At 29.7% G+C, this 13,608-nt stretch overlaps 1 protein-coding gene across 1 annotated transcript; it reads left to right on the plus strand.

Annotated features, from left to right (window-relative positions):
• Positions 1-9,301: 9,301 nt before the first annotated feature.
• Positions 9,302-10,686, plus strand: LOC127073891 (LIM domain-containing protein WLIM1). Its single transcript, XM_051015136.1, has 4 exons — positions 9,302-9,490; positions 9,744-9,840; positions 9,933-10,063; positions 10,264-10,686. Exons 1-4 carry the CDS (start codon positions 9,353-9,355, stop codon positions 10,465-10,467), a joined length of 570 nt encoding a protein of 189 aa, XP_050871093.1. The 5' UTR covers positions 9,302-9,352; the 3' UTR covers positions 10,468-10,686.
• Positions 10,687-13,608: the final 2,922 nt, after the last annotated feature.

Genomic DNA, 13,608 nt, shown 5'->3' on the forward strand with positions numbered 1-13,608 from the left:
CATAACAGATATCAATAATATATAATAGATAAATCAACGATTCAACTCATGGTATAACATAGATCAACAATTCAATTATAGATTGTCATGTATGTCCTAAAGGGGTTAAGGAATCCTCATTATCCCATAGTTACAAGCCACAAAATTTTCCCGTTATCTCGATTAAGCAGAAAAATAAGAATTATTGGTGGTTAAGGCTGCCTCTATTATGCTATGATTGTCTCTTCCCTTATCCTCTTTCTCTAAAATAATATGTGTTTATGCCTCTTCTCACAATACTATTCCCTATATTTATATTAGTTATTAAAATTTGTTTTTCCAATTAGCCCCCTTTAATTTTTCTCTATGCCTCTTTTACCCCCTCTATTTTACACTTTATAGTTTATTTTAAATAATTACAATTATTTATTATAATATTTTAACAATACTACTAATAACCCAAAATTCCCAAAATTCGTTATTACAACTTATTATTCTTCATAATTCAATTATTTCAGCATCAACACCTCACTTATATTATTTATAAAATATTTAAGGGTTAATACCTAATTTTCCTCTGCGATATGAGCGGTTTTTGAAAAAAATAGTTTTGGATTTCCTCTTTACCTTATGAATATTCTCCTGTTTTGTCCCAAGAAACTCAATCATAAAAAATAATGACGTGACACTCCTTTGTAGTTTTATTTTTTATTTTTCAAAATATGATATGGATTGCTTAGTTAGAATTTTTATTTAATTTTTTTTTTTGAAATACTGGTTTGTTATTTTCTTTTTACTTATTTTTAAATATTAATATTTCAATTAAACAAAAACAAGCAAAATTTTACCAAAGCAAAGATTTGAACCAACTACCATAACTATGCAAAACACACCTCATTGCACTAGGCTATGCTACATTAATAATTTATATTTTCCAACATTCATACTTTATATATATATATATATATATATATATATATATATATATATGGTCAGGATTAAAGGACACAAAAATATCAAACTTATTATATATTTGAACATCTTATTTATCATTTGCTTATCTTTGTAGATGTCATGCTTGAACATCTTCTTTATCATGTACTTACCTTTGTGGATATCATGCTTGAGCATCTTCTTCATACTTGTTTGTCCTTGTTGATGTCATGCTTGAACATCTTCTTTATCATTTGTTTATCTTTGTTGATGTCTTGCTTGAACATCTTCTTTCTTCATTTGCTTATCTTTATGGATGTCATGCTTGAACATCTTTCTTTACCATTTGTTTATCTTTGATGTCATGCTTGAACATCTTATTTATCGTGTGCTTATCTTTATTGATGCCATGCTTGAACATCTTCTTCATTTGCTTATCTTTGTGGATGTCATGCTTGAACATCTTTCTTTACCATTTGTTTACCTTTGATGCCATGCTTGAATATATTTCTTTATCATTTGCTTATCTTTGTGGATGTCATGCTTGAATATCTTGCTTATTTTTTATTTATCTTTTTTCCCAAATCCAAGGGAAAGAACTCTTTATTGACTTAATGTCATAGGTAGTTTAGTAATCCCTAGTTCCCCTTTGACCTTGTTAGAGTCATTTTCACTTTCAACTTAGATTTAAGTAAGAGTTTGTAACTCTTGTAAGTGTGTTTGTTATGAACACTTACTCCCCCCTTTGGAACCTTGATCACTATCAAGTGTTCTTTCATCCTTAATTAGGTGAACTATGGTATGATTCTATCCTTATAAGGATACGTAGGCACATGACCGCAAAGTTTTTGCGAGCAAACTTAATAAAACCTTTCGGTCTTTCCCAATAAAATATTTCCAAACAATAGCAAACAAAAAATAACATAACACAAATAATTTCAAAAGGTTCCTATAGGATACTATAGATGCTTAGGATGTTAATACTCTCCCTTAGTATAACCAATCCCCTAACCTTAGATCTCTTCACATTGTTTTTACATTGCACAATTAGGGTTTTATTCGATCTTTTTCCTTTCTCTTGGATAAATTAAAGTTCGGTGGTGAACATTCAATGTTTTGTGATTCAAGTTAATACAATAGCTTGATATTCGATTCTCACCGCGACACTTATTGTGATAACTCTTCTGTCGGATCTGCGATGCCCACATCTTTTTTTGAATCATCTTTGCGTATTGAACCTTTTGCATTCCTATATCTGGAGTTCTACACTAGTTTAACATACAACATAATGGAATTAAGTTTTTCCTTTATCTCATTCCTTTTTGCATCTTTGGTTGCACATACTTTGTTCATGACCTCAATACATGTAAATACAAACTTTCTATCAAATCTCTCAAATGTATTTTTCTAGACTACTCACGTATACAAAAAGGATATCATTGTTTTGTCCCCAACTTCAACGATATATTGTTTTATCTGATGTCACATTCTTTGAAACTTCCCCATTTTCCCTGCCTCTGATTCACCTGATGAGAATTGTACTTCAAATGTTCCAGATATCCCTTATATCATCCCCATACCCATTGTATCCCCTAGACTTCCATTGTGTATCTACCGATGATGGAAACCCCTCCATCGGAAGTAAGAGATGATATTGATCCACCAACACCACATCCTACTCCAATTATTCCTCTAGTTACATCACCTGAACTTGACCTTCCAATAGGATTACGAAAATGTATTCTGTCTCATCATCCTAATCCTAAATATGCTTTTGTTTTAAATTATGATTGTCCCTCTACTTCCTAAGTCTACAGGTGAAGCTATGATTGATCTCGAATGGTGTCAGGAGATGGTGGAAGAAATTGATGCTTTGTATTCAAATAACACTTGGTACATTGTCTCTTTACCTCCAGACAAAACTATAGTGGAATATCAATGGGTTTATATAGTGAAAGGTCGGCCACATGGGCAGATCGATCGTTTTAATTCCCGGTTGTTAGCTAAAGGATACACACATATATTTGGTCTCGATTATGGTGACACTTTTTCTTTGGTGGCCAAGATTAGTTAAGTCATCCTTTTCCTTACAATGACTACCATTCACCATTGGCCATTTCATCAGTCGGACATTAAAAATGCTTGTTTACATGGAGAGCTGAAGGAGGAAGTTTATATGGACCATTCTCTAGGTTTTACTATTCTTGGAAATTCTAAACTTGTTTGTCAGCTTCAACATTCTCTTTATGGTTTAAAACAGTCCCCACATGATTAGTTTGGTCTCTTCAGCTCTGCCTCGATACAATTTGGTATGACTAGATGTAAAAAAGGTCACTCTATTTTCTCCCTCCACTCATTTACTAGTTGGTGTATCTTTCTTATTGTGTATGTTGATGACATTATTATCATTGGAGATGACCCAAATGGTATCCAATGAATCAAAACTCATTTTTCAAAAACTTTCAGACAAAATATTTGGGTCTACTCAAATACTTCTTAGGCATTGAAGTTGCCAGTCCTCATCAGGCATTGCAATTAACCAACATAAGTATGCATTGGACATCCTAAGTGAAACTAGTATGCTTGATTGTCGTCCTATTGATACTTATATGGATCCAAACATCAAGCTTCTTCCAGGTCAAGGGGAGCCATTGAAATACCCAGGAAGATATTGACGTCTTATGGGTAGACTCAATTATCTTACCCTTACTAGATCAAATATTACATTTGCAGTGAGCATTGTGAGCCAATTTTTGAATGCTCATTGTGAGAGTCATTAGAACACAGTTATTCAGATTCTCAAATATATATAAAGAATACATCAGGAAGATGACTATTATATGAAGATAAAGTGATGCTAAAATCACTTGTTATTCAAATGAAGATTGGATTGGGTCACTGTCAAATAAGAGATCCACTTATGGATATCATGTTCTTATTGGAGGAAATATGATCTCATAGAGAGGCAAGAAACAAAACACAGTTGCACTTTCTTGTGCTAAAGTTGAATACCGTGTTATGGCAGCAGGCTCAAAGAAGCTGACATGACTTAAAAATTTACTCTTAGAGCTCAGGTTGGGAGATATTTAGACCATAAAAATCATATGCGACAATCAAGCGATACTCCACATTACATCCAATCCGGTTTTCCATGAATGGACCAAACACATAGAAGTAAACTGTCATTATGTAAGAGATAATGTACTTTCAGGAGAAATAACCATACATTTCATCAAGTCTGAAGACCAATTGGCTGATATGTTTACTAAGTCTCTCAAGGCTACTCGAGTGAATTACATTTGCAACAAGCTTGAATCATATGACATATATGACATATATGATCTAACTTGAAGGGGGGGGGGGGGGGGGGGGGGGGGGGGGGGGGTGGGGGGGGAGGGTGGTGGTTAAGAATCAAATCATAGTCAATATGTATTAATTAGAATAAATGTGTATCAATTGTATTACCTTATTGTATGCAACTCATGAATATAAATATACCCTAGTATGGTTTCATTAGACACACAACATTATACAGAAAATACTTTTTTAATATGAATCATACTTAGTGTTTGAAATAGTGCGAATGAAAGTGGTTTTGCAATTGACAAGTGTGCCCCCTTCCTTAGATTGGGATTGATGTGTATAGTTTTGTAACGGTCTTAGTCTTCACTTACCTACTAAGAATAATTTACCTTATGAGATTAACATATACAATGCTAAATTAATATTACTTTAAATCACTAACTCGATGGAAACTTCTAGTGCTTATTTTTTGTTCTAACTATAACTTTCTCTGGATCATATTGTCATTTTCCTTATTCTTTATCACATTCAAGAACATTGGATTGCAAAAGAAGTAAAAACAACTCGATCTGCAGTTGTTTATCATTAGTTTGGTGATTCTCACACCGAACACCTCCTAGAGTAATGCAAAATTTGATACCTCGATATGAATATTATGGCATATCACCCCTAAAATGTCCAAATGCTGCATTTTGTTATGTGTTTCATGTTCTTGGTTGCTTTTAATTTAGACTGTTATAGATTTCATCTTGACTAATCATCTTAAGCATCTTACTATTATATGCATCTTGCTTAAGGGATTGTGAACCATTATTTCATCTCGACTTATCATCTTAAGAATCTCACCCTTATCAGCCTCATGCTTGAGAGTTGTAGATCCTTATAGATTTTTACTTTGACTTATTATCTTAAGCATAATGGCCAACGTATCTTCATAGCCAAACTATTACACAGTAACAATGAGATGTTATAATGTAACAAAAATAAATGTAATAATGAGGACATATTGATGGTATTGAAATAATTATTTTTATTCAAAGATAAAAACCAACATAATAACTAAAGTAATCATTAATTATTTGTTTGTTATAAAAAAAACAAAAAGAATGGTAGTAGTTTTTGGATATATCCAATTAGGGGTAGCAAAACAGGCATGGCCCACCAGACATGTCCATTTTGTCGGCAGTTTTTTGTGGGACATACCAAGGATTTAAGTCTGCACTCTCTAGTATGTCTGTCGTGTTCCACTCCGTTTTTTCTTGCGTACTTTTTTGGACACATGCATTAACATAAGTTTTGACAACTTTTAGACTCAAAAGATGTGGTGTACGTAGGCCCGTGCCGCCCCGTCCTCATATTTTTTAGGGGTGGACAAATGTTTTAAGTTTGCACTCTACAAAATGCTTGTTCCACCATGCTTTAGTGTTTTGCGGGCTTTTACGGGATAAGTCTAAACTAGACAAACATGTTCATTTGCCACACATATATCCAGCTAGACCCAATCAATCCAAATCCATTTAAAGAATCATGGTGACCAAAATACGCGAATTTTATCCGCCACCATTTTAATTGGTCCTGACACCTCCACATGAACCTTGATTTTACCATAATACCTTTGATTTGAAGCTTATTAGATTTTTTAAAAATATTCGATAATACATGTTGGAGATGCCAAATTTTTGAAAAAATATGGTAAATTAACCATTTCTTTCAATAACATTTTCAGTTTAACTTTTTTATCCATGGAATTTGTTGCCTTGCAATTTTTTTCTAGATTTTGGATTATATGCATTTTATAAATTTATTTTTGGATTAAAAAAGATTGGTATCTAATTTTATACATTTTCATTAAATTTTCTTTTTAAAATATTCAGTAATATACCTATACATGGAATGTATGTGATTTTCTTAAAATCAGATAAAATTATACTTTAATGGTTTGATGTTTTATCAGGGGTATTTATTGTAGAATTTGTTAGAGATATATGTTACCTGCGATTTTAGATTATGAAATTTGTTTAGGACAATACCATATTTCTATGTATGGTCTACCGAATTTTTGTGTTTGAGAGAACAAATTTTAACATATTAAAAAAGATATTTTTAATATTACAAAAATATAGTGGTGTCATATATGATTTTTGGAGTGGCATGTATGATTTTAAGGGTGTGGATAAACTGTTTTTCAAATACATGGGTAGCCCGAGATATAATTTGAGAAAATTTTATCCCTTATCCCATTATTTATACTCCTATATTATGTTTTTAATCAAAATACTCTCGTATAAATAATTTATTAAAAATTAAAAAATATTAAAAAAATAAATATCGAAACTTTTCCGATTAGTTAAAAAATTTAAACACTAACATTCATAATTTTTTTCAAAGTATTTCGATACATAAAATAAAACTTAATATTAAAACTAACTATTAAAATTCTTTTACAAAATTTTCTAATATACAAAATAAAAATTAAAAAATATTAAAAAATTGATTATCAGATCTCTTATGTAAAAAAATTTGGTACATAAAATAAAACTTAAAAAATATGTAAAAATTAACAACCAAAACTTTTTTACAAAGTCTTTCGATACATAAAATAAAATTTAATATTAAAAATTGACTACCAATTTACAAAAATTTTCAATATACAATCTAAAAAAAAAATTGACAGTCAAAACTTTTTTGCAAAGTATATCGGTATACAAAATAAAAATTAATGTTAAAAACAGACTATCGAAACTCTTTTATAAAATCTTTCAATATATAAAATAAAAATTAAAAAATATTAAAAAGTTAATTATCAAAACTCTTTTATAAAGAATTTCGAAATACAAAATAAAAATTAAAAAATATTTTAAAATAAATAATAAATTAATTAAAAATATATTAAAACAGATATTTTTATAAACCGTAAAAGTACACGAATAAAGATAAAAATATGAAGAAAATTTTACCCTATACCCCTACAATTGTACCCATACCCCTACATTAATTTTTTTTTGACCAAAATACCCTCATTTCTGTAAAAAAAAAATTAAAAAAAAAAAATTAAAAAAAAAACGTACCGGAAGACTTTAGGAAAGACTTCCGGAACACACATAATGCATACCGGAACACTTCTCCAAAGAGTTCCGGTATGCAAATTTTTTTGAATTTTTTTTTTATTTGAACCGGAACTCTTTTCTTAAGTGTTCCGGTTTGCTTTTTTTGTGTTCCGGAAGTCTTTCCTAAAGTCTTCCGGTTTGGAAAAATACATACCGGAAGTCTTTTTGCAAGAGTTCCGGTGCGAGGGGTGTGAAAGTGTAATTTTTGCAATTTTCAACTGAATGGTAAAAATAAAATGGTAAATTGATTAAAACCAATTAAGGATAAAATGAGAATTTTTAAATTTTTGTAGGGGTATGGGGTTAATTGTAGGGGTACAAGGTAAAATTTTCAAATATGAAATAAAACTTTCTTAATGGAAAGTGAAAAGCCCATGAAACCAAATCCATACATGAAAAATGAGCAGGTGAGAGTGTAAAAAGGAGTATAATAGACGCTGACACTACAAGTAGCAAATAATAATAATAATAATAATAATAATAATAATAATAATAATAATTAATAATAATAATAATAATAATAATAATAAAAATAAAGATTGGTTCAAAATCTATTCATCAAAGTCATTCTTTTTGTATTAATTAAGACATTCATTAAGATTTTGACACCAATATTTTCTTTTTGGGTCTGTTTTTGACACTAATATTTATTCCTTATTTCCTTTTAGCTTATGGAGTTTAATTTGGTAAAAAGAAAAGAGAAAAGAATCTAATGGATTTCAATTCAGTAAAAAAAAGATATGGAGTTTAATACTAAAAAGATTAAAGAAAAATGTAGTAAAAATCAGTATTATAAAGAAATTTTAAAGCAAATGCGAAGTTATTGACTTCCTTTTTGTTTTATTATAGATTCATTTTTATCTTTTTCATTGGTTTTATTTTTATGTTAAAAAACACTTATTTCCTTTAAATTAGTTAATATGCAATCCAACGTTTTTGACCATTCTTTAAATCCAACTCATAGACTTTTAGCTAGACATTTTAAAAAAAAAACTAAAGAGATAAAATCATTAGTCCATAATATTTTTTCTTAATGATCGTTTCATTTAGTTTTTCCTAAATATAAAGATAATTTAATCACCTCACTCTTATCATATTTAGTGTTGATTTATTTTATCTTTTAAAATAGATTTTTTTTATTTTTATTTTTTAAATGATTTTTATTAAAATATTTTTAAAATAGTAGAAAAAAATTAAATTTGTATTTATAAAAAATTAAAACACAGTCAAAATTATAATTTTTAAAAAATATACATTTTAATTTTTTTTATGAACTGTTATTTGAGATAATTTCAAATTTAATTGATTTTTTTTTTAAATTTTAGTATTAAAATAACTATGACAAAAGATTATAATATCTAATTTAACATTCTAATAATAAATTTTTAAATCAATTTTTCATTTAATTTTTTAACTTTTTAGTAAATTTTTCAACAAAAATACTTACTATGAAAATCATTTCTAAGAAAAAATTGAAACAACTATCCTTATTCTTTTGTTATTCATTTAATTTATATTTACTTTTTTTATAACCTTTTTATTCTCATTCAACTAATTTCATGAGAGGCAATTTTAAAATTACAATTATTTTATTATTTAATATATTAAAGAAGACTAACTACTTTATTTAATAAGTGGAAAAGTTAGTTATTTAGGACCATATCCATAATTTTTCAATTAAGAGTTACATATTAGTCAAAAAGAAACTAAAAGTCACTCATGGTTTTACATCCTCATGTCCATATATAAAAAAAAGTGTCTGGTTTTCCTTAGTTTCAATTATAAAAAAAAAGTCACATGTTATTAATTGATTATTTGACATATACACCCTTATTTTATTTTCAATTAAAAATATCTATTTATATAATCCAGTCCTAGTTTTCTAAAATCATTTAATGTAGGATCATGTTTAGAATAAAATATTTTTTTTATAGTATTTATTGATTTTAGTGACTTTTACTTGTTATAAATAGAACCAAATGTAATAATTATAAACAAAAATTAACTCTTTGATTCATTCAAACCTCAAGATGGCTTCATTTGCAGGCACTACACAGAAATGTAAGGTATGTGAAAAGAAAGTCTACTGGATGGAACAACTCACAGCTGATCATAAAGTGTACCACAAATCTTGCTTTAGATGCCACCATTGCAAGGGTAACCTCAAGGTAGAACACCATCTTTTCATATTTTGTTTTCCTTTTTTTTTTACGAAGGTTTCTTACGACAGAAAACACTGATACGGACATCAATAATAATTTTAATATATATATATATATATAAATTAAAAATACTCACAAGTCTTGATATCAATATCTGATTATGACATCAACACCTACCTGTTTTTTTTTATTTTTTATCTTAGAACTTATTTTATGATATTTAGAAATGTTAATCCTCTTATTATTATGTTTGGTGCAGCTGAGTAACTATTGTTCCTTTGAGAGTGATGTTTATTGTAAGCCTCATTTTGATCAACTCTTTAAGATGACTGGCTATTTGGACAAAAGCTTTGAAGGTGAATATAGTTCATATATATTTTTTTCTCACGCATTAATAAACATTTTTTTTAAAGTTCTTATATTTGACCTTTACATAAATTGGTTATAGGTATTGCAAGAATTTATAGAGCTGAAAGATTTGGTGATCAGGTTCAAGCCAATAACAAGGTTTCAAAATTGTTTGCTGGAACTCAAGAAAAATGTGTTGGTTGCTGCAAAACATTGTACCCAATTGAAAAGGTATATAACTTAATTTATAGGGAATTTATCTACAAATCAAGGACACTAAATATATGAATGATTGGTGTCGTGTTGATACATGTCAAATATCAGACATATTTTTTTAAATCAAAAGTAGCGTTGGTGGAAGTATTTTTCATCAAAAGTATTGAGCTCTTATAGTAACATTAACTATATTCATTTGGATTGTTCATTTTAAGGTGACTGTTGATGGGAAATCATACCATAAGGTTTGCTTTAGGTGTACACATGGAGGTTGTTTGATTAGTCCATCAAATTATGTGGCTCATGAGAATCGTTTTTACTGTAAACACCATCATACTCAGCTATTCAGACAGAAGGGTGATTTCAGCCAATTTGACAAGATTGAACGAGTTCTTGGGGTTCAAAATACCATCATTTGAGTGATATGCATGATTCTTTTTTAGCATTAAATGGCACTTTAAATAATACCTAGTTATTCTATTTGTTTGATTATGTAAAGTTATAATAATTGTGAGGCAAGTTTGTAGAGGACTTTACCATTGTGGTGAGTTTTGTAAGGCTCATAAGTGAGTGGAAATTATCATTGCTTGATTTATTATTTCATAAATAAATTGTTGTAATCATATATATTTTTTAAATATTCTCTTTTCTTTCCCTCTACATAAACTTTCTCATTTCTCTTTTTTCTATGCATGCACAAAATTATAACACACAACCTCTTTTTCTTCACAATCACAAACTTTCTCTTCATCACGATTGAAATAGAATTTGTGTTGTCCTCTTCATCACGAATGAATTAAAACTTTTGTTATTGTCTTCTTCACGTGTGGACTACGTTTTAGATTCTTCTTCATGCATGAATACTAACACTCAAAACTTTTGTTATTTACTTTTTAGTCATTAGAGATGAATTCTTCCAATGATTAGATGCTTGAATGCTTATACTCTTACATACGCACACTTAGTGATAGTCGTTTTATAAGTGATTTATAATGAGTTATTTCTGTAACTTCTATCTCAGTAATTATCCTCCACATATATATATATATATATATATATATATATATATATGCAAGTTTGTTATTTGATCTTGTATATAAAGGGAGTTCATCCCCTCTAATCATAATAAGAAAACAATTATTTTCTCACTGTGTATAATGAAGACACACATTGTTATGGTATTAGAGATAAAAATATCTCTTGTTACTTTCTCTCCTTGCAATTTGGCTCCACGTGCCCCATTTTAGTTTGTCACCTATCCTTGACGCATTCTCTTTCAACTTGTGAAAAATCTACATTATAACTGGTTTCCCCAAATTCTCGTCAGAATCCACCTCTCTCATCTCTATCTTATTCAACACTTTTACCACACGTTGTCTCTTCTTTGGCCTTTCAAGATTGCAATTTTATCTTATCACAGGTTTTCTTTCATTATCTTATCTATCAACTTTCATTATTTTCCTTTATTTCTCTCTCTTCATCTCTACTCCTCACCGTTCTCTCACCAAATTCACCCCAAAGCCAGTTTTATCTTCTCTTTCTTCAAACCTTCAAACCCATATTCATCAATATCAAGAATTTTCGCCAAAAAATTACTTCTTTCACCCCAAAATTCATCATATACAACACCTTCTTCATACATTCATCCTCACAAATTCAACCACTTTCCACACAATTTCATCCCTATCCATAAATTTGAACCTTTTTCCAAGAAATTTGTTCCTTTCCCCCCAAATCTTCAAACCCTAACAAAACCCTTCATGGAAATTTGAGCCTTTTTTTCCAGAATTTCAAACCTTTTTCAAGAAATTCGTTCCTTTTTCCCAAATCTTCAAACATTAACAAAAATATTCAAAACTTTCAACCCCCACCCTCCTCAAATCAAATATGGCAATTCCCTATTTTCTTGACTTTGCAACAAACCCCTCCAACCCTTACTACATTCATCCTAATGAAAACCACACCCTAATTCTTGTTTCTCCCTTTCTAGACAACAAAAAATAGAGTTGTTTCCTGTCTTGCCCCTATTTTAAAAAAATTATCCCAATATACCCCATTCTGAAAAAAAAAATTCCCAGACTATCCCTTTTTTAGTTGGGCCTCGTCACTTGATTTGACGAGGGGATGCTGAATTCTTTTTCCCTTGTAGGCTCGTCACTTCAAGTGACGAGGTGTTAAAGATTTTCGTTTATTTATTTATTTATATTTTAAATAGTATATTAAATACTAATGTAATTGTTTTTTAAATATTAATTCTATATTTTATTAAATATTAATTCTATATTTAATGATAATAAGGAAATTGTGATATTATTATTAAATAGTAAATAATTATATTTGAAATAGTAAATAATTATAGTTTTTAATTGATTTAATTATATAATTGTAGTTATAGTTTTTAATTGATTTAATTGATATAATTGTGATAATTATAATTTTTAATTGATATAATTGTGATAATTTTTAATTGATTTAAATAAATTGTAATTAATTATAGTTTTTATTGATAACAAAAAAATTGTGATATTATTAGTTTTGAAATATTAATAATAAATATGATTAATTGATATAATGAAAGCAAATACATTTTATTGATATAATGGAAGAAATACATTTTATTGATTTAATGGAAGCAATACATTTTATCTATAGTGATCGCCTGTTCCACATCTTGTGCCAACTTTTTTTCGTTTTCCCTTGCCCAATTCTTCTTGTCTTTGTCTTACGGGAGACGAAGATGAGTCGGAAGACAATTCATCAAGGGCGTTTTGTTGTTGTTGTTGACTTTGACGTTGCTGTGATGTGTTAGGAGGCATATCCATAACGTCGAGTTCTTGAACGCCAAAAGAAGGCATACTCATTAAATGGTCATCGGTGAGGTCAAAGTTGGGTAGTGAATGTGTGGTTTGTGTGTAGGTTTGGGGTGGGGTGTGTTGGATAGGAGGATAATACACATCATCAGGGTTGTATATGGGAGTGGGATGTGCGTATGTGGTGTTAGAAGGTTGGGGTTGAGAATGAGGGTTTGAGTATTCGAAGTTGGGTTGAGGAATTGGAGTGTATTGTATGGGTGGGCGTAGGTTGGGTTGTTGTTGATATTGTTGGTTGTAAAAGTAGTTTGTTGGAGGGAATGGAGTTTGGGGATTATGGTGTTGGGTTGAGGTGGAATAAAAGGTGTGTTGTTGGGTGGTCTGGATGTGTTGGTATGTTTGTTGAGCTGAGGATGATGGTTGGTTATGTTGTTGTGGGGGTGATGTTATGTGTTGGGTTTTGGGTGTTGGGTTGAGGAAGCTACACGTTGACGGGGATCATCCAAAATTATGTCGGAGCAACGTGCATAAAAGGAATGATAAAAACCAATTCATGTATTGTCTACCCGGCTTAGACTCACCAATGACCGAGTTTCCTTGTAACACCAAATGCCTTCTTCTTTTCCATTCTTTCAGCTCTTCTTTATTTAAATCTTGCCAATGCGTGTCCCAAGCTTTGACCATAGTCATGTTATGGTGTTCACTTAGACATCTTGGCGAAGACGGTATTTGTTGTTCAAATCCAAATTG

This window comes from Lathyrus oleraceus, chromosome 4 (genome assembly GCF_024323335.1).
Source record: "Lathyrus oleraceus cultivar Zhongwan6 chromosome 4, CAAS_Psat_ZW6_1.0, whole genome shotgun sequence".
Taxonomy (NCBI): Eukaryota; Viridiplantae; Streptophyta; class Magnoliopsida; order Fabales; family Fabaceae; genus Lathyrus; species Lathyrus oleraceus.

Excerpts from the sequence above, each read along its gene's own strand:
- LOC127073891 (XM_051015136.1), top strand. The coding sequence starts at position 9,353 with ATGGCTTCATTTGCAGGCACTACACAGAAATGTAAGGTATGTGAAAAG. Across the intron at positions 9,491-9,743 it reads ATTGCAAGGGTAACCTCAAG|CTGAGTAACTATTGTTCCTT; the intron begins GTAGAACACCAT and ends TGTTTGGTGCAG. Across the intron at positions 10,064-10,263 it reads CATTGTACCCAATTGAAAAG|GTGACTGTTGATGGGAAATC; the intron begins GTATATAACTTA and ends GTTCATTTTAAG.